This window comes from Canis lupus, chromosome 7, assembly GCF_011100685.1.
Source record: "Canis lupus familiaris isolate Mischka breed German Shepherd chromosome 7, alternate assembly UU_Cfam_GSD_1.0, whole genome shotgun sequence".
NCBI lineage: Eukaryota > Metazoa > Chordata > Mammalia > Carnivora > Canidae > Canis > Canis lupus.
In genome coordinates, this window is record NC_049228.1 from 17,709,974 (window position 1) to 17,731,525 (window position 21,552).

General features: G+C 42.0%; 1 protein-coding gene across 3 annotated transcripts in view; it reads left to right on the top strand.

The window, feature by feature from the left end:
- The window catches only part of C7H1orf21 (chromosome 7 C1orf21 homolog), a 217,561-nt gene that overhangs the window by 193,251 nt on the left and 2,758 nt on the right, over positions 1-21,552 (top strand). For all 3 annotated transcript variants that reach the window (XM_038542285.1, XM_038542286.1, XM_038542287.1), the window contains one exon: positions 1,247-1,307. In XM_038542285.1, the coding sequence (XP_038398213.1) occupies positions 1,247-1,307 (61 nt within the window). The remainder of the gene's footprint in view (positions 1-1,246; positions 1,308-21,552) is intronic.

The window sequence follows — 21,552 nt, forward strand, 5'->3', positions numbered from 1 at the left end:
TATAGTCTCATCATCCCAGATTCTGGCCTGCCTTTCTAACCTGCACCAAGAGAAGACCAGTTTCTGAAACAGGACATTAACCTCACAGGAAAAATTACATGTTATATGTGAGAGTTGATTGCTGGTGTCAGATAGTTTCTATTTTCCTTTTATATCAGAGCTGATGTCATGGTGCTCCCAATTTTAAATCTTGGTTTTACACACAAGGAAAAACCTTCGAGCTGCTGAAGGGTTTGGGTTCACTTGTGCCATTCTCTGTGGCCCCTAAAGGATGAGGCATAATGCTAAGGGGTAGGTCAGTTGGGCTGCTTCCACACCTAGACTCACAGGGGAGAAGTGATTCCAGAGCCTCCCCTCCTTCCATCCCCAGCCACGGCCACAACTGAGCACTTATAGTAAGTGAAAGACACGCTATCGGATGTGTCTCTTAGCCCAGAGTCCTGAACCTCCTTGGACCACCCACACCTGTTTGCTGTGTGGAAACCATTTTCATTAAGACTGTGTTGCCACAAGGCCCTTTCCTCCCCATGCCCTTCCCATCTGTGGTTCTTCTCTTCTCTCCTTACCTTCTTATGTTTTGTCCCCACCAACCATGTCGGTCTCACTAAGTATGCCGTGAAGTAGTATTAGACAAGCAAACACACAGGGTAAGTGCTACTCAGGTATGCTTTCTGACTCACTTGTACATTCCAATGGGATTTCACTTCCAAGGTGCATGGGCTGTCACCACTGCACAAAGTGTTCAGGGGCAATGTCAATTCTCTGCCTGTTTGCTGCCAGCTAGATACCATGCTAATGATGACCGTCTTTGTAAAATACACATTTCAACATAATAACTTGGATATATCTTCTTTTTACAGTCCCGCACAGGCTTGAAATATGCCCTATATTGCTTGGCTATGCTTTTTTTTTTTTTTTTAAATCACAAATGTGTTTCTGAAGAAAAAATTTGGCACACCCCCTCCAGTAACATCTCTATAAATAATGTGTACATCGAAAGGAAATTGTATACCTTAAATCATAGGAACTAGAGACTATATAGACTATAATGATAGACTATAATGAAACACATTTACAGGATTACTGTAATGGCATTTATCCTTAGTATGACTTAGACTACTGCAGTGAAAAAGTCAGCAATAAATAAATGTCTACCTGAAAGCTTAAAGACTCAGCATTTTTCACTTGAGGGAGCTAGGTTTAAGAAAACATTGAAATATGCACTTAACTACTCTTTGTTTTTTAGCATGCACATCTCTGAAAGCCAACAAGAATTCTTCAGAATGCTGGATGAAAAGATTGAAAAGGTAAGAAGCAAAATAAGTTAACCACTTGTTTCAAGGGAAATATGCTAACTGCCTCATGAGTTAAGGTAATAATATTCTGATTTCTGTGTTACAAAGTTGTTCTTGTAAGATGGGTAGAGACTTAAAATAAAAATCTCCCCTCATGCCAAGAAAAAAAAAAGTGACTATGAGAATGTTTGATGTATACTAGAGCATCCAAGATCCTAGGCTTCTTGATCATTAATTAATGTGTGTAGGGCCAAATAGAGACTAGTAAGAGCCTTTGCCTGAGACAGAACATTGCTCACTACACATTGTCTGCACCTCATGCCCTGCTCTCACTTCAGACTGGAAGCAAAAAGGTCATTAGTACCCGCCAAAACCTGTGGCATGTTCAATATCCCGGACATTGCTCTGAGTTTTTTTACAAACATCACATATATATTGCAGTCAGTACCTGCCTTGAGAAAATGGCTCTGAGATAGGTATAATCTGCATTTTACCGACGAGGAAACTAAGACTCAGAATATGTGAATAACTTACCAAGGTTTGCAAGGCTGATAGTAGTCAGATTGGATTTGTAGCCTTCATCAGCCTGACCCCGAAAGCAGAGTCTCCCAAGTTGCTTCTCTAGAAGTTGTGTGGATTTTACATTGACAGGAAGATCTGTGTGCTAATTGAACCCATACTTATGATCCCAGAGTGCCATATGCTAATCAGCTGAATGAAGTATGGGGTATGGTAATAATTAAAGGCTTACGTACTTGCAGAATTTAAATTCATCACTGCAGGGGGGTGAATTTTAAATAGTAAAGTCATAAATCTGAGTATTACCATTTGAAAACCTTGTTCTGAAAAAGAGTGAAATTCTAAATTCAGAAAGTAACATAACTATGGTTAAGGCATCATGAGCCAGTTTTGCCTTTGAAGTTTTTTTCATTTTCATTTTTATTTATTTTTTACTTTTTGTGGCCCTTTTATCTGAGCCTTCCTTCAGGAATTCCTAAGTTAGGACATATATCACTCAATGGGAAATAATGAAGGGTTAAAATCATCAGTATTTCAGCAGCAGACCCCATTCTGAAGTGGACCTCCTTAAGGAATAGTTGTATAATCTTCTAAAGCACTATTAAAAGACCAGCTTATGTTGCCAGTGTGAAAGGTAGAGATGGATGATGAATTAGAATGAAACTTTAACCTATAGTATTACTTGGCTATGCATAAATACTCCTTTGCATGTAATTTATCTTATTTTATTTTATTTTTAGAGTGGGGGCCAAGGGGCAGAGACAATCTCTTCACCCAGCATGGAACCCAATGCTGGGCTTGATCTCACAACCCGGAGATCATGACCTGAGCCAAAATCAAGAGTCAGACGCTTAACCAGCTGAGCCACCCAGGCTCCCCACCCCCCTTTTATTTAGTGAAACCCTTGCTTATCTAGTATTTTTTAGATTGAAAACTTCATCCAGGAATAACAACCAAGTTTCACGTATCAGTTCAAAAGCTGTTCAATTTGCCAGTAACATTTGTTTTAGTAAAGAGAAGCATGAGAATAAATATTTTGTTCCCACTGTAATGGTGAAGACCTTTTCTTTCTCAGTTTGTTTGGATTTTTTTTTTTTCCTCCACTAGCTCTGTGGCAATAAAAAGATCTTCTTAGTAGTCAGAGTTAGTCTGTAAAAATTGAAACCTGAGTAGTAAGTTACCTTTTTAAACAAAAGTTACAAACCCTGACAAGGCATTTAAGACGATCTAATCCCTTTCTGGTGTGTTTCCATAACTGAAATTCTACCTCCTTTTACTCGAAACTGGAATTCATTGTTCCCATCTGAAATACAATTTCCCTTTTTCCTTTTGCATCCAGGGTATAGAGTATGATGTGTCTAACACAACAAAAGCAAGGTTTATAACTTGATCATTTGTTGGATGGAACCTTCCCTGGACAAAGAAGCATTTGTAGATTCAACATAAACAGTCTTCTCACTATGGAATACATTTATATTAAAAGAAGAGCTGTTATGTAACCTGTGACATGCACCCAGTTACAGATTTCCAATGCAGTTTTCTATCCGGTCTGAACCTGGCTTTCCTGTTTCTTCCCTCTTATCTATAAAGTTCATCTTTCTGAACATTGTGAAAATTCTGTTTCATGGGTTATTTAACCATTGAGCCTCCAATATTAAAACATTTCTTCTTAATTAATATAATGCATTTGACTAAATATCATCTTCACCCTATTTTGTATAACCAAAATTGGAGGTTGGGTTCTTATAAATTATTTTCCTGACTTTCCACCATTCCTAAATATTTCTTTGGTCCAAGCTAGTATGAGGACAACTATAAATGCAACTCAGATCTATTCTTTAGGTTTTATAGGGTTGATTTAAAAAGAACAAAAAAACAAGGGCACCAGGCTCACATAGTTAAGTGTCCAACTCTTGGTTTCGTCTCAGGTTGTGATCTCAGGGTTGTGAGATCGAGCCCTGCGCTGGGCTCCACCCTGAGCTTCAGACTCTCCCTCTGCCCCTCCCTGCCATGTGACACGCGTACTCACTGGCTCTCTTTCAAATAAATAAATAAATCTTTAAAAAAAAATAAAATAAAATAAAACAGAACACCTCAGACCTTCATGCTGAAAATTGGAGTCATTCTAAGAGGGCTTGAGTTTTGAGATTACTATCTCAGAAATGTCCAGGATTTCCTTTTTCTTCCTTCAGTTGATAAGAAGCAAAATTGACTGAATGTGTGGAGATTTAAACCTGCCCTTCCTTGACTCTTCCTTTATAGTTAGTGAATGTGTCTGTACGACATGGTTTCAATTTACCCTTCAACTCTCTACAACAAAAAGAAATCGGCTCTGTCTCTCAGGATAGATGTAAAAGTACTGTTAGTGTAAAGAAACTAGGACTATCAGATGGCCTACTATTTACAGTAAAGCTGAGGTGAGCTCTAGCTCACAGATGATCATGGTGCCCGGGTGCAGTGTACCTTTACACCATAGCCGGACCAGCATTTTCTAAGAAGGTTATGGTCTCAAAGAAAAGCAAGTAGCAAAAATGCCTTTGGAAAGCTTACTTACTGGGGGCACTTGGGTGACTCAGCTAAGCGTCTACCTTCAGCTCAGGTTGTGATCCCAGGGTCCTGGGATCAAGCCCCACACTGGGCTCCCTACTCATTAGGGAATCTGCTTCTCCCTCTCCCTCTGCCTGTTGCTCCCCCTGCTTCTCTCTCTCTCTCTCTCTTTCTCTCTCTCTCTCTCTCTCTCTCTCTCAAATAAATAAAATCGAAAGAAAGAGAGAGAGAGAGAGAGAGAAAGAAAGAAAGAAAGCAAGCTTACTTAACACTTACTGAGTACCAGATCGTTACTCAGGATAGAAAATAGATGGTAAATTTGGGATACAAAATATGTAGGTAACAGTCCCTTGCCTTGAGTAGCTTAATTTTAAAAGTGGGTTTCTTTTATAATGTAATTGTTTTACTGACTGGAGTCTTTCGTCCATCACTGCTTTTTCCCCACACCCCCCTGCCCTCCCATCATCCCTGTGAGCCAGGTCCTCTGGTATAGAACACAGGTGTCTATCAGATCAGGTGTTGAAACTTGAGGTCCACTAACCAGACAGCACAGCTTCTTGAACCCTTGGTACCATTTCAGCTGCACTGGCGTGTAGAAGGCCGGGACACTGAGTTACATCTGAGCACTTTTGTCAGGAGAGCAGTGAGAATTCCAAAGAGGCTTATAGCCTCTGTTTGATTTCTTCTGCATTTCTTTTTTGGAGAGGAAAAGTCCTGTAAAACAACAGGAGCATCTCATTTATTTTTACTCATTATTTTTTACTCCAGTATCTAACCGTATTCCGTCGGAATCTAGTCATTTTGCCTGACAATTCACAGACTCCTGAACTTTAAGCAAAGTGGTAACATTTGTCTAATTTTGCAACTTTAAGAAAATGTCAGTTTACTGCTGAACAAAGTAATGATTTTAAATTCTAGCTTTTCACTGTAGTTAGAGGAGAAAGACGAGATCTAGATTATTAAAAGTCGGCTTCATGGAGGAGAATCTGAATATAATACAGATCATATCAGATTTTAAGATAGGCTTTCTTATGTACATTTGAGTCTACATGTTAGAAGCAAAAAAAGTACGTACACTTTTTAAGTATCTGCAATAATAGTATCTTCTCCAGGCAAAAATAAGGATGTATACTTTGCTTTACGAGGATTTAAGAACAGTTGATGACCAAGGAGTCTTTTACCCTCTCAAAGATAGTTCTTAATATTAAATAAAGACTCAGTACAATGCCATTTGCATCTGATTAGTTTTTCTCAAGCAAGACTTTGTAAGCTTTGTTAGGCTGTGAGCATCATATAGACAACATTTTTTAAGTAAATGTCTGGGTTTGATAATTCCCTGGAGCCTGTCCCTGAGCCCCACGCCAAGAACCTGTGGATTTCTTTATGATGCATCTCATTGATGTGCTTCCCTCAGATCCAAGCCCATCTGTACCCATGAACCTTACTGGCAATGATCGATACAGATCTCTGGTTTTAAAGACTAGGAAACTCCACACAAATCCATTGTCCTTTTCTTGCCTTCCTTCTTCTCAGTAGCTGATAAATACTTCACCCCCTGAGGATGAGTGACCAGCATACCTACTATATCATCTGGCTTAAGCCTGTGTGATCTTGAGACTCTGCCACTGTTGGCTGGAATTATTCATTGTAATATTTGGGGGCAATGTCTGAGAAAGAGCAGCTCTGGATTTAAAATCCGCTGATTTTAAAGGACGTTTGTTCATCTGTAGACCTGCACATCTATTTTTTTAAAAATCATTTACACTTAGAAAAGGTTTGCATTCCTGAAGTGGCCTGATTGCCTTGGCCCCAGAACCAACATAGCTGGTGAGAAACAGCATGTCTGCATTTATAAATTTATTTCAAGGGCTCTTCCTTTTAATATATTCTATAGTTCAGTCCAAACCATATCTTGAATTGATGTGTTGGAGATTAGAAGCCATTTGCTCTTCACCTGGTGAAGAGAGTAACATATAATTTACCAACCATGATATTTGGTTCTAAATATAAACTATCCCTGTAGGGGACTGTGTAACTTCAGACTTGCCATAGAGTCAGATACAGTGTTGGGCAGATGCAACTGATGATAGGTTTTACTGTCTGGCGGTGTGTGTAAGGCCTCTTCGTGCCCACTAGTGAGGAGAAACATGGAACTGTTGTATCAAATCCTAAGGAATGTTACGCAACCTGCCCAGCATGTACAGAGGAAATGATAGGGTGTACCTCCCTTCTTGCATTTCACTTTTAGTAACAGCCAAAGCCCTCAACAGCCCTCAATGCTGGCAGAAAGAGAGGCTCTTGCTGGCATGTGTATTTTGGAAGTGGGCTGGGCTGCCAGTATCATTAAACAACCTCTTGTTCCACGGTAAGCATAGTATGGCCTCGCCTTTGCTAATAACCAGACCTTCCTTATGTCCTCTTTCCCTCCATCCCCCTGCCTTGCCCTCTCTCTCTCCTATGTGTACCTTCCTTTCCTCATTCACCAGCCAAATCAGAGCTGTAATTAGAAGGGTAAGGATATGACTCAATCCTGTTTTGTTTTTCTCCCTACTGAACTGTCATGACGATAACATTGGTACAGGAACCACTGGCAAAGTGTTTGCACACTCTGGGCTATGATCCGAAGGTAGCTGATAGCAATAGATGGTGAGGCCAAGGACATAAAGCAGGCAACAAGCCTGAAAGAAATGAAACACACTCCGTCTCTGCTCACTTGTTTTTTTTTTTTTTTTTTTCTGGAGGGCTTGGTTTTCAAAGAATTCTTCAGGTGCTATCAGCCAGGCTCCTTAGGAAGCAGCAGAGAAGAGTTCAGATTCCAGAACCATGTGGTACATGACTGCAAATAAGAACCACGCCATTTTTTATTAGTGAAGTGTGGCTGATGGTGCCCTGAACTCAGTAGCAGTGTGGGACACGGTCAGTGAATAGTGTCACTGTGCTGTGGGTGCAGTAATTAGGCAAGGGAGGGCAGCCCAAGGTGCCACCCAGAGCAGAGAGACAGTAGTGTCGATGTGTATCATTCCTTTGACTTGTTCTTATTCAGTTCCTCCTTCCTGTCCTCTTCCTGGGCTCTTTCCCTTCCTCTGTATGCCTTTTCTACTCTTTGTGTTTGGTAGCCAAGGGCATTGTCTTAGCCCTCTGAGCTAAGATTTGTCTTTGGACCTCATTTGTCTTTCTTTCCCCAGAACCGGGCACAGGGCCTGGGACAGAACAGATGCTTAGCAAACCTGCCGAATAAGGGAATGGTACCAACAAGGGGGGCGGGGGGCTAGCAGAAGTGAAAACATAAAAAGGAGAGAAATGTGGTCCTGTAGTAGAGGGCTCAGCAAGATAGGAGGTGCTCTTAATAAAGAACAGCACAGCATGTTCAGTGCCAGGATCTCCATTGAGAGAAGTCAAGGAAAGAGGCAGCATAGAGAAACACAAGAGCCTGTGCTTCCATCCCGGGCCAGATCTGAGACCCAGCAACTATCATAGCTGAGACCCCAGGCTAATTGTTTAACCTTCTGATCCTCTGGTTCCTCACTGAAATTTTTGCATCATAATGCCAACTTGTCTGGGAAATTAAAGAGAATTCACCAAAGACTCTCTAGTGGAGAAGTTGATATGTTGGATAGGCTTGCAGTTGTTTGTATCCAGATGATCAGGCCACTTGTAGACGTTGGGAGGAGGTGGGTTTTGAGGGAGCTAAAACTGAAATTGAAAATGCAGAACTTAACAGCCTGAATTTTGTTTGAGCAAAAGGGCCTTCCTGCAGTACAGATGTCTCCTTATACATAGAGGATTCTTTTCCAATGTGCACTGACCCACCTCCCTCCTGTGTGGTATAAACGTGTTAAGGAATTAGATTCATGTGAACATTTTCAGAGCCATTAAACAACCTTGCACTAGCTTTTGAGCAGTGATTACAGAATGAGTCAGTGAGTCAGTGGCCTGGGTACAGCTGGATTCCTATATATATTTTTTGTTTGGAGGGTTCTGTTTTTATTTTTTTTAACTCTTAAAAGTTTTTTAAGACCTGCTTTTACAAAAAGCAAGACAAAAAGGAAAGAGGATCTCCCTAGAAGTCATTAAAATGATAAAACTGACTCCCTTTGATTCATTTAATGAGCATAACTGAGATGTATTCTCTGGACCCAGAAATCAGCTAGGGGCCATAGGTGGTGCATAATTTAAAAGTTGGGTTCTTGCCTTTAGGGAACTTCTAATCTAGAAGCATAAAATTTGAGAGGACCTTAAGAGAACATCTTATCCAATTGCCCCCAACTCTTTAAAATTCCCACTAAGTGAACCCTCTATAGCAAAGAATGGTTCATGCCCATTTTTATCATTTGGGAAGGAATTACAAAACATATTACGTTCTATACACTTCCTGAAGGTTTTATCCTTAGATGATCTTGCTATTAATGAATACTTATTCCTCTCTTTGAAGTTCTGTTGAGTGGAGACATATTCCATTTCATTCCTAGAAAAAGCATTCTTGGAGCAGACAATTCTAGATTGCCCTCACTTAATCCCACTTTCCTAAATAGACTCAAAAGAGGAGTACCAAAATCTTTAAACTCCTATTCCCAAAACTGGTTGTTGGAAGTTTGTAGATACTTTTTTTTTTGTTTGTTTTTTTTGTTTTTTTTTTTGTTTGTTTGTTTGTTTGTTTTTAAGTGTGTAGATACTTATTCATATCCTGCCTCCCTTCTGGGTTCTTAAACTGAAAATTGACACAAGGAGCCAGGTGACTGTCATGGGTCAGTGTCTCCCTTGTTGAAGAAGCCTCATAATTCCCAAATGCAGAGCTTCTAGTAGACTAGTTTGGAATATATTTGCAACCCTTAAAACATCGAAAGGATCTGTAGCCAGGATATATAAAGAAGGACTCTTAATACAAACCAATAAAAGCCATCAATTAAACTTCTGGGTCTGTATCCTTGAAATTCTTTTACATCTGTACAATAGACTTCACTGCAGAATTCTGTGCTCAGTAGTAAAAAGAAAGCACGAATGCACTGGAAGCAGCCTAAGTGTCTGCCTCTAGAGGAATGAGTAGATTGAACTGTAGGGATCTACAGTGCAATATTATACAGCAGTTAAAAGAAATGAATCAGGTATACATATATATGTATAAATGGACTGTTTAGATCTGAATCCGTATTATTAAATGAATAGAGGAATATGCAGAGTGGTAAAAGTTGTATGATACCATGCCAGTTAAAGAATGTCAAAATGCCATGTTGTTTAGAGATGGACATTCAACAAGTATTTATGAAGTACCAGCTGTATACCATTTATTGACACACACATGCACACACACATATGTGTATGCCATATTTTTACATATTTAAACATTCATATACACATAAAGCATAGTTTATTTGATATAGTAAGAATACGATATGGATGTTAGAGTATCAAAAATGAGCTGGAAGGCCACATACTAAAACCAATGCCATTGTTGTGCCTGGGGGCGGGGAGGGGAATGGGACTGGGATGGCAGTTTCATTAGGGAGGGAGGCAGCTAGAAGCAAATGTTAAAAAATATTACTGCTTCTTATGTCTAAGTGATAGAAATACAGTGTTTGTTACATCCTTTCTGCTCTTCTGTATCCTTTAAATTTCTCAAAATTAACAGAAGTCTGTGAAAACAGGACTGTGTTTATGACAAAATGTCTAGTGGGAAAAAGCAGATGACGTAGTAGTCTTGAGTCTTACTCACACCTTTCACTTCCAAACTGCACTCCAGTGTGTGCAATTTGGTGGGAGAAGACCAACAAGCACAAATATCTGAGAAATGCTCTAAGTCACCTGAAACAGTCCTGTTTCAGATTTCATTTGAATCACTGTTCCCAAGGATTCTGATAGTCCTGAGCAGAAATGCAGTTGGCTTCTGTTCATTATTATTCTCATTGGCCAGTTGGCCAAGTACGTGACAATCCAGTTTTTTTTTGTTTTTTTTTGTTTGTTTGTTTGTTTCTAAGTTTTTATTTTTATTCATTCATGAGAATACACAGGGAGGAGAGAGAGAGAGGCAGACACAGGCAGAGGGAGAAACAGGGAGCCTGATGTAGGACTTGATTCCGAGTGTCCAGGATCACACCCTGGGCTGAAGGCATCGCTAAACCACTGAGCCACCCAGGCTACCCGACAATCCAGTTTTAATCAGAGTTTCCCATTAAGCTGAATAGTCCCCACCAATCCAGTCAGTTCTGCTTGCCCCCAGCCTGTCATGTGTCCTCTGGACGTCCCTCAGTTGTCATCCTTCAAAGTGCTCATTCCCAAGAAATAGGTTCATCAGGCCAGTGGGATCCTCAAGATCCACAAAGAAGTCCCATGGACCCACACTTTCCCTTCTTTTTTGGGGTGCAACTTGGTCACCTTAGCCATGTCCTGGATGAGGAGGGAAGCCACACGGACATGTTCTTTGCCTTTCCAGGTCCAGGACATCCACTCCTCATTGCCCTCTGGGCCTTCTCCCCCTCATACCTGGCTAATTCACTCTGCTCTGCCTTTTACAGACAGGAACTTCCCATCAGGAGTTGTGGTCCTCTTCCTGGCCAGATGCATGTGCTTTCTATTCTGAAAGCAAAGAAAAAGGGAAGGGATGGTGAGCACTGATCCAGCAAACAAGGTTGCTCTTCTCTGTGGGGAGGAAGAAAAGGAACCACTTTTCACACTGTCCCCTCTAGTCTGCTAGCCATGAGCAGTAAGAGGGGCAAACCCAACATCCTCCACTCTGTCCACATATGATTGGCTGGGTCAGTCACCATGCATAAGGCCTCAAGGGTGGGATGGGGTTGGTGATGAGGAGGGTTCCCTAACCCAGCAGGAGAGCTAATTCCCATCTGACTCCTTCTGACTGTTCTCAGTTAAAAACTGTATGGAAGAGAAGTGGGTACTTAGCCTCCCCAATCTCCAACCATGTTCAATGTACATTCTCGACTATAATCAACTAGTTCGGAACAAAGAGCTCTAAAGAGTTTATCTGGAAGACACGTCTTTGTCAAGAGGCCTATGGATTGAAATCTTGAACTTGTTAAAGCCGTTGTCCTGAAGGAAGTGAACTCTAGAGAAGCCATGAGGTTTCATGTCCTAGAGGAAGTGAACTCTAGAGGAGACCTATGAAGCTTCATGTCTAGAGGAAGTGAATCCTAAGAGAGACCCATGAGGCTTCATGTCCTAGAGGAAACGAACCCTAGAGGGAATCCATGAGGCTCAGTCTCCCAACTAGCCACCTACTAGGTGGTCCTGGCCCAGGAGTAAGGGAGTGGTAATCTTAACTCTTACACCTGAGAATAGATTAAAACATCCCTTTTGAATTAAGTCCACCAAATAACCTGGAAATCTTCCACAAAGAATTCCACAAAAATTTATGTTATATCTATTTATCATTAGAAGGAATCAGTTACAACAGGGAAAAAATTTTAAAGGTAAGATTAAGTGAAGAAACAAGAAGAAATGTGTCATATGTAAAAATGACATATATATGGACAGAGATATATAGACAGAGATTTAAGTGAAACTTGGAAACTCCAATTTATTAGGTAGACTGTAGGAAAATTTTTTATTTTGGTTTTGATTGATGGTTTTCTTGTTTGTAAAATAAGAACAATTTTATAAAATGACATTTTAGAAAGGAATTCTGGCCCCATCTTGAGAGAAGTGTCTCTCAAGATGGAAATTATCTCTGTTGCTTGAGCTTCTAGGAAGAGGGCCAAACCCTTGACAATGTTATTAGCCTCTGAACCCACTGATGGTGATTCTGTTGTCTGGAACAGGGAACAGGAGTGGGCAAACTATAGTCAATGAACCAGGTCTAGCTCACCAAACAAGAATGTTTTTTACCTGTACCAATGGTTGGGGAAAACAAAAAGCAGAATGTATTTTCTGACTTGAAAAATTACATGAAATTCCAATTTTAGTGTCCACAAATAAAGTTTTATTGGAATACAGCCATGCTCACTCTTCTTTTATCTGTGGCTGCCTTCATGCTTACAACAGCAGAGCTAAGTTGCAACAGAGACCATATGGAATGCGAAGCCTTAAATATTTACTACTTGGCCTTTCACAGAGAGAGACAGTTGCCAGTTCCTGTCCTAGGACATCATCAGTTCAATATGGCCTAGAGATATGAACCTCCCACCTTTATCCTCATTCCTACTTACCTCCTTTGGGGGAAGGGGCATCAGTGAAGTCATCTGAGTGCCAACATCAGATAAAGCTTGAGAATAATGTGCCTTGAAGCTTGTAAAATTTCCTTCTTTTTGTTTGTAGAATGAGGATTTGGGTATAATAAACATTTCATGGGGGTTTTAAAACCATTTAGTTAATACTTGCTCTCTCTCCGAAATGAAAAGCTCAGTGTACTGGGACTATTGTCACTGCCACTGTTATCATGGTGATCATTCCCGTGTATGGTCAAAGAAACCCTCAGAAGCTGCCATGCTCCTACTGCTCTTTACAAACGAGACCTTTTTCCCAACTGAAATAATAACGTGTGAGTCTAATTAGAATAAAGCTCATTAGAAACAGAGATGGCCATTAATGCCTTGACTGATTTTTCTAATGAAGTAAGCCAGAGGAGGAGACTTTAACAGTGCAGCTAATTATTTTTTGCTTTTCTTTGGCATTCTCTCAAAACTGTGGTTAGAAATTGTTGTTGGACTGTTAGCGAAAATGCTACTGGAACACTGATGAAGAGGCCCTGCCACTTCCAGCCTTGAGGAAGGGGTGGAGGGCGCCTGCTTCTGGCCCACCACCCCACAGGGGGTGGATGAAACAGCAGCCCGTCTCCTGCCTCCTCCACATCATGGGTGTTCTGGATTCTAGTTCATCATTCACAGATGCTCAAGCTGTGGCATGCAGCTCTCCTGCCCCTGGATTCCTGGTTCAGGGACAAAGCTTAAATGTCCCATGGAAACTTGGATCTGAGATTGCCTCTGGATGGTGATGCATGGAGGAAAACGTTGGGGAGACAAAAGGTGTTAGCTGGGCAGAGCAAGGAGATGGGCCATTAAATTTCTACACCAAAATACAGTCGCAGCAGTTGTGTTTCATTCATCAGGGTGTTTTTTGGCACCTGAAAGCCACAATGCAGGATAGAAGCCTGTCAACGAAGCAGAACTAATTCATGAAACTGAGATTCAGGATGGCTACAATTAGGAAGAGAGAGGAGGAAGAGAATCCTACAAAGGAAGCAGGCAAAAAGTAGGAGAATCACAGTAATGCACAGGCCAGACACTAACCTTGGCTCCTGGTGTCATCATCCAGAAAAGTAAGGGAGAGGAGAATGAATACTTCAGCTGGTCAGTCAGTCAGCAAACAAGAGCCTGCTTTCAGACAGAAATCAGCCTCATCAAAACAAACTCTTAGGGGCACCTGGGTGGCTCAGTGTCTGCTTAGTGGGTTGAGCATCTGCCTTGCTCAGGTCATGATCCCAGAGTCCTTGGTTCAAGCCTCACATCGGGCTCCCTACAGGGAGCCTGCTTCTCCCTCTGTCTGTGTCTCTGCCTCTGTGTGTGTGTGTCTGTGTGTCTGTGTCTCATGAATAAATAAATAAAATCTTTAAAAAAAAAAAAGAAAGACTTCTGGCTGAATATTATGAGAACCAGGCTGAGAATGCAAACTGGCACAGCCACTGTGGAAACAGTATGGAGGTTCCTCCAGAAATTAAAAGTAGAACTATTGTGTGATCTAATAATCACACTACCAGTATTTATTCAAAGAATAAGAAAACGCTAATTTGAAAAGATACGTATACCCCTATGTTTATTGTAGCATTGTTTACAATAGCCAAGATATGGAAGCAACGCAAATGTCCATGGACAGATGAATGGATTCAGATATGGTGTGTATAACACGGTGGAATATTACTCAGCCATAAAAAAGAATGGAATCTTGCCATTTGCAACAACATGGATGGATCTAAGGCCAAGCAAAATAAGTCAGAGAAAGACAGATACCATATGATTTCACTCATATGTGGAATTTAAGAAACAAAACAAATGAACAAAGAAAAAAAAAAGAGACAAACCAAAAACAGACTGTTAACTATAGAGAACAAACAGATGGTCACCAGCAGGGAGGTGAGTGGGGGGGATGGGTGAAATAGGTAAAGGCAGTTAAGAGTACTCTGTTCATGATGAGCACTGAGTAATGCTAAATCACTGTATTGTACACCTGAAAGCAATCGAACACTGTACGTTAACTATATTTGAATTTTTAAAAAAATTTTTAAAGGGACAGCTGGTATTCCATTACACTTGAGTTGGACTGACACTTTATAATTTAGCTGTCCAGATGCACATTTTTTTAATCAAAATATAAAATTAAATTTGCTTTGTCCAAAAAAAAGAGAGAGAGAGAACCAGACATGATTCCTTATGCGGTTTACGTATTATTTATATAAATAAGAATGATGAGTAGTGTACAGTGGGATTCTCATGTCACCTTTTGTTCTCTTTCCTTATACTCCTGCTACCCTCTGCTAGATTCCAGGCTGTTCTCGGAACCAGGCTGTGCCCCCGTCTCTGCTGATACTTGTGTTCAAAACTTACTCTTTATCATCTGTGTTGTGGAAGAGCGGTGTTTTTCTAGTACAATCCACAAAATGTTGACAACTTAATTCACTTATGAAAGTCCCTTGGGACACTTCCCAAAAACATCATGTAACAGCCTCCATCCCTACACACACACACACACACACACACACACACACACACACACATAGAGCAGCAGCAGCACCTCCCTCCAGACGCCTGAGTATTCATAACCATTGTGACGTGGGCCACACAAGGATTCCATTAAATACCAAAAAAGACAAGGATGGATAAGGGACACATCCTGCTGCCTAGAGCAAGGGCAGCAAACGTTTTGGCTAAAATCCCTATAAAGCATGGTGGTGCGATGGAAGGGAAGAGACTCATTCTTCCTGAGCAGGTGGGGGAAATGTCACTTGAAGATACGATGCTGGAACAACATTGTAAAGACTGAGTGGCCGGGGAGGGCCAGCTGGGGAAGGGGGTCTGCGAGAAAGGAACCATATGGGTGAGAATGCAGTGGTGCACAAGCAGGAGCTGCCTGTTGGGGACACAGTGGGCAGCTAGTCCTGTCGTTTTGTTTGTCTCTATGGTCGCAGAGCGTGCATGGACCATATCTTAGTAACCAGTTTTTTCTCTGGGATATTTGATTGAGGTTTTCTTCACACCTAGTAAAAAGGCTGCAAGGAATATATTTGTACATATACTTCTGAGAACTTTATGAAGATATAATTTACATGGCCTAAAATTTACTCATTTTTTATGCATGGTGCGATAATTTTTAGTAAATTTACCAAGCAATGCAGCCATCTTGGCTCTCCAGTTTTAGGACATTTCCATCACCTCAAGAAGGGTTCCTGCTTTTGGTCAATCCCTGTTCCTACCGCCAGCCCCAGAGAAGCGACACATAACATTTTTAAAAACATGTATTTGGAGGTTTGTCTTTGATATTGATTTCAGTGCTTCCTATAATAAAGGATATGAACATTTTTATGACTCATAGTACATATTATCACCAAGTGCCCTTTCAAAACCACCATATCATTTGACGCTACTGCCAGAGTGATAGAAGAGCTACATTTCATTGTATACACTCAAGAATCAGGTGTCGCTATTTTTCAGTAATATCTAATTATTTGATTTGTAATTTTTGATTGCTGAAGCAGACCATTTTTCTGCTTATGTGTTCCCTGGTTTTACATCATTCTGAATGAGTTCCCGGTTTGTACCCTTCCCTTTTACTGAGATCCTCTTACTGCCCATCTTTTCTTGGTATGAGCTTCTCCTATCACTTATTTACACATTGTATGCTACAGGTATTTTTCACATTTGCCTTTCATTAGATTTTATTGTTTTTTTAACCTGCAAAACTTCATTTTCACATGATGCGTGTGTCTCTCTTTTTATTTTCTTGTGTTCTTTTTCTGTCCCTTTGTATAAGTTATTTCTCTTTCCCTGAGAGCTGTTTCCCTCTCCAGAACTTTGACAGAAGTTCTGTTGTATTATTGTTAAGATTTAGCACATCCATTCTCTTGGAATCTGTCATTCCTGGTGATTCCTTTTGTCAGATACTTAATGCTTTCCTCTCTTAGGCTGTATATTTGGGATATCTTATTCTATGCAGGTGATGTTTTTGAGGAGCCCATTTTATCTTATTTTTAAAGATTTTATTTATTAATTTGAGAGACAGTACATATGAGAACATGAGCAGCAGGAGGGGCAGAGGGAGAAGCAGACTCCCTGCTCAGCAGGGAGCCTGATGTAGGGCTTGATCCCGGGACCTTGGGATCATGACCAGAATTGAAGACAGACATTTAACTGACTGAGCCACCCAGATGCCCTGATGAGTCCATTTTAATAAGATGATGGTGAAAGTGGGATCCTTGCAAGGGAGGAAGACCTAGATGGAGCCATGTTGTTTGCAGATGAAGGACCAAGGGGTGCTGTTGGTCTGCTAAAAATAATCCTCTGGTTCCATAGATTAAGCCATTCTTTGGGAATTGCAAAGAGGCAGAGTTTGGGATCAGCTGTTGAACAGTATCATGGGCAGCTGGGAAAACTATCTGACATGTTCCAGCCTAAAAGAGAAGGCTCCCTGTCTGGACTATGGTAAACAGAGGCCCATCCTACATTAGATGCAATGTAATCTAATGGGGTTGGAGAGGGAAACCTCTAGGCCCTCTTTCAACTCTGAAACTTTGCAACTGTAGACATTTTTCATCCTTTCATTCATTCAGCAAATATTCACTGAGCATCTCACATGTGGCCAACATTAGTATTAAGTCCTGGAGATGCAGCAGTGCATAAAACAGTCACTGCCCACTTGATGCCTCTATTCAAGAAAGTAAGCAGTTAATAGAGAAAGGAATTACTATATTAATATCAGGAAATTATAAGTAATATAAATAAATATGATGCGGAGTAAGGGAGGTACTATTGTGTATGAGGTGTTCGGGGAAGACAGGGAGGTGGCGTTCGAGCAGAGATCCAGAAAATGAGAAGTGATGCGTGTAGGGAGGGCTGAAGGCAGGGGGAGCCAGTCAGGATGGAGGAAGAGGGACAAGCACGCAAGTGCCTGGCTTGTTTGAGGACCTGAGTGTAACTGACTCATTCAGCTGTGGGCCCAATTTCTCACCTAGACAGTTTATTCACTGCTGCATCTGTTGCTGTTATTTTTCAATATCGTCATTAGAGCTCCAATTTATTAATTACCTCCCATGTGCCAAGCTTTGCTAAACACCTTATGTGTATTACTTCTAATTCAGCAACACTGCATGGTAAGTCCTACTGTCCCCATTTTAGAGATGGAGAAATGGAGACTCTCTGCATCCTCTCTGTAACATCTGTATAGTTGTGATCTACCCCACTGGCAAAATACTCAGTTCACAGCTGAGGATTATGTGCTTGATGTTATTCAGTTATTAGGCCGAATGCACACAGGTCTACAGAAATGTACTGGAGTCTTCCAAGATAAAATCATACCCGCACCTGGACAGCCAGCCCTTGATTATTTGTCTAGTTAAACTTTTTTTTTTTTTTTAAGATATTATTCACTCATGAGAGACACACAGAGAGAGGCAGAGACATTGGCAGAGAGAGAAGCAGACTCCCTGCAGGGAGCCTGATGCAGGACTGATTCCTGGACCCCAGGATCACCACCTGAGGCAAAGGCAGATGCTCAACCACTGAGCCCCCCAGGTGCCCCATCTAGTTAAAGAGAAAAGCACTGTAGGTACTTCAGAGGAACAATTCTCTTGTTCGAAGTCACTCTTTGAGCTGCTTGTCTTTGAACTGCAGAATTTAAAATTTAGGATAATGGTCTTTCCTCTGTTCCTTATAATCCCTAATTCTTAGCCTGGACATTTCAGCAAAGAATCCTCACCACCCTAGAACCTCAGAAATGTCTGTTCTGAGTTGACATAAACTGAAGTTTCCAAGGAGATAACACAGACAGCTGACAAGAACACAGAAACCTGTACAGAGTAGGGCGGTGGTGGGGAAAACCTCCGTAGGCAGGAGCATCTCGAGATGTCCGAGTCCACACCAAGAAGCCCCTGTGGTTCTTCAAACAACCCTCCCTGGGACTTTCTAGCCTTGCAGCTTGGGGGCTGGGGGTCTCCTAGGGATCTTGTTCCCCATAGCTTTCAGTGAGTGAGTCCTTTGCAGAAAGTGGAATTGTGTCTCCCGGTCCTACTTCTGCCTGCAGGAGGCTTCTCTACAGACATCCCCTTTGTAGCTCTGATGGGGCAGGGCTGCTGCCTCGATTAGGAGAATGGCTGTGTTCCTCTCAAACCCAGCTCCCTCCCACCTCTGTCTTCTGACAGCTGAAGGTTTTCAGGTTCTCTTTTTGGCACAGTTGTTTATACATGTAAATGAGACATGCAGTCATGTTGTGGAAGGCCTGCCTGCGTGTAGGTGGGGTTCCTGTGACGTTTCTCAGGTTCCCCCTGCTTAGAACAGGGCCGGCCCTCTGGGAGCTCTTACTCTCCATTGCTTGGATTTCCAGGTTTTCCATCCATGAGATATTTGGTTCTCAGAGCTGCTGGCAGGTGATGATATCCAACACAGAACAGATGTGAATTTGAATTTAGTTGTCAGCTCACTGCATTTGTAACCAGAGGCGGAGGAAGAGCCCTGTGGTCTTGGATCCCTGTGAGGTTTCCCTCTAGGTAACAGGGCGCCAGTCCCCCTGGCAGGATTGGTGTCAACAGTCAAGGAAATAACATCTGCAACACAACTGATACCATCTTCCTCCTCCTCCTCATGGCGATTATTATTTCTGAGAAGCAAATGCTCGGGAAATGATGATTGCATTCTTGGGTTTGCACAGGCAGCTGATAGAGATTTGTCCCTCCAAAAGGGGTGCTCCTTTGTGCTAACAGTAAGCAGGGAGGCTCTGAAATGCTCCATCTGCTGTGTGAACCCCATAACTCATTTACAGAATTGGAGACACTGCTTTGCCCATGAGTACAGCAGTTCACGTACTTGTGTAGCTGCCTGTGTGTCACCACATGCGGGTTCTTTCTTGTGGGTAAAGTGCCCTCTGAACACCACACTGGCTGGCTGAGCCTTTGATTTGCAGCCTCATTTAGACAGAAGGGAAGAGCCTTAGGTGTCTGCCACAGAAGTTTTATCCAAGCTCACAGGGTTCCTGTGTGAGGTACAAGGCTGAGGTGGGAAGAAGGGCTCCCGATATCTGTCCCATCAGTTTATGACCACGGTCCTTACCGGCAGCCACAAGGAGGGAGGCCCCTATTCCCCCGCCAGGGGACTGACCCAACACAGGGTTTATGATAACAGTGATTGCAGTGATAGCAGCAGCTAACCTTTATGGACTTCCTCCCAGACAGTGTTTTCCCCATTTAATCCTGATCACAACCCTGAGCCAGAGACCATGATTATCCCCAGGAAACCAAAGCCTGGTATTTTGCCTGTTTTCACACAACAGTGTGTATATCCATATAGACACTGGATATGTCCTCTTTCCTTTCCTAATAAAACCAGCATGAGCCCTGCCTTTCCCCTCCAGCTAAACACGCAGTGCCCCCTTGCAGGTCCCCTCCCTGAACCTCATGAGGTGAGGACCTGTGGACAGCATCACCGGATACGTTTCTAGCATCATGCTGCTAGGTTTGGATGTGTCCTGTTTCTCCCATTGAAGAGTTACACTCCCAACCGTCAGGGTTCACGAGGTCCTCCTTTCTGGCTCTCCAGCATGTGGCTCAGAGGGTCTCCTGAGTGGTCCGGGCCAAGGCCAGGGACGGCATCTGCTTGGGCAGTGTCGCCAGGGAAGCTGTTGATGAGGGGTGACTAAGGGCACACATCTCTCCTCAGGGAGATTGGTTACCCAGTTTCTTGGCCCAGGAGATGTTTCGTGCCACAAGTGAAATCAGCCTGGAGGTGACTCGGGGCTCAGACACTGCAAGTCGCAGGGGTGAGAGTTGGCTGACAGAGGAGGAAACCAAAACATTCTCCTTAATGAATCACATTTGAAGGGAACACGCAATCTGGGGCCATTTAGCAAGGGGCTGGCGGACCCCAAAGACTTCATTGTGTGGCAGCATTTTCTTATCAAACACACATGTGCACACACACACATAACAGGCATTAACTGACGTGCCTGGCACTATTCCATCACTTTACAACTAGGAACGTATTTAATCTTCAACAATGATGAGAAATAGGTATTAATTGTTTTCTCCACCATACAGATAGGGAAACTGAGGTACAGAGAAGTAACTTGATCAAGATGCCAGAGTTAGTAAGTCCCAGAGCCAGGATTACTGGCCGGCCAGATGGTACAGTCGTTCATTATGATGATGCTCAACTGTTAGGAGAACGTGAAATCAGTTCAGTACACGAGGATTGTGACAAAGAAACCTGCGGTACAAAGAAACGTTTGCGGTACAAACTAGTTTATTTCCTTTAAGTTAACTTTTAGGAAAAAGTTTCAGTTATGTAGAAGATTCTGTTTTTAAGGGAATATTTGCCCCCAAAACTTAAAACATGTAGTGTGTGTACAAAGAGAGAAAGGTTGAAGGGTACAAATCGTTTCAATACGTGACCTTTTACAAAGCCCATATCTAGAGTACTGTGATGCAGGCAGGGCAGGTGGTCTTGTTCTTGTCCTCTCACGAGGGACTACAGACCAAGAAGCTGAATGCTTTGACCAAGACTACCCGGCTGGTCAGATAGGACGCTCGAATCCCCATCTTAACCATGCCTTCGTAGAGTGTATAACCCACTGGAGAGAGGAGGAGAAAATGTTCAAAAGTAACAATTGTACATAGTCCTTAAGCCTTCAAGTGACCTGTTTTGGCAGCAAATGAATCAAACACATTTTCACTTTTCTTGTGTATCCTATGCATACCAGCCAGAGTCCCAGGTTTGTTTCACAGATCTCAATGAATCTTTGGGATTTTTTTCTAAACCCCTGTTTTAATTTAGAGTGGATTAAAACTAAGGCATCCTTGGATGATACCATCCCCTTCTGTAAAATTATAAATTCCAGGCATGGAAATAACAGCTGTAGAATATGAGCAGCCCTGACCCCAGGCGAAATGACTTGTTCGTGGTTTATTTCAGTTTCTCTCGTTCATGGGAACTTGGTCTCCTGAATAGGTCATCCATTTGGTAATTTCTTGGTGAACGACCGAGTCTTG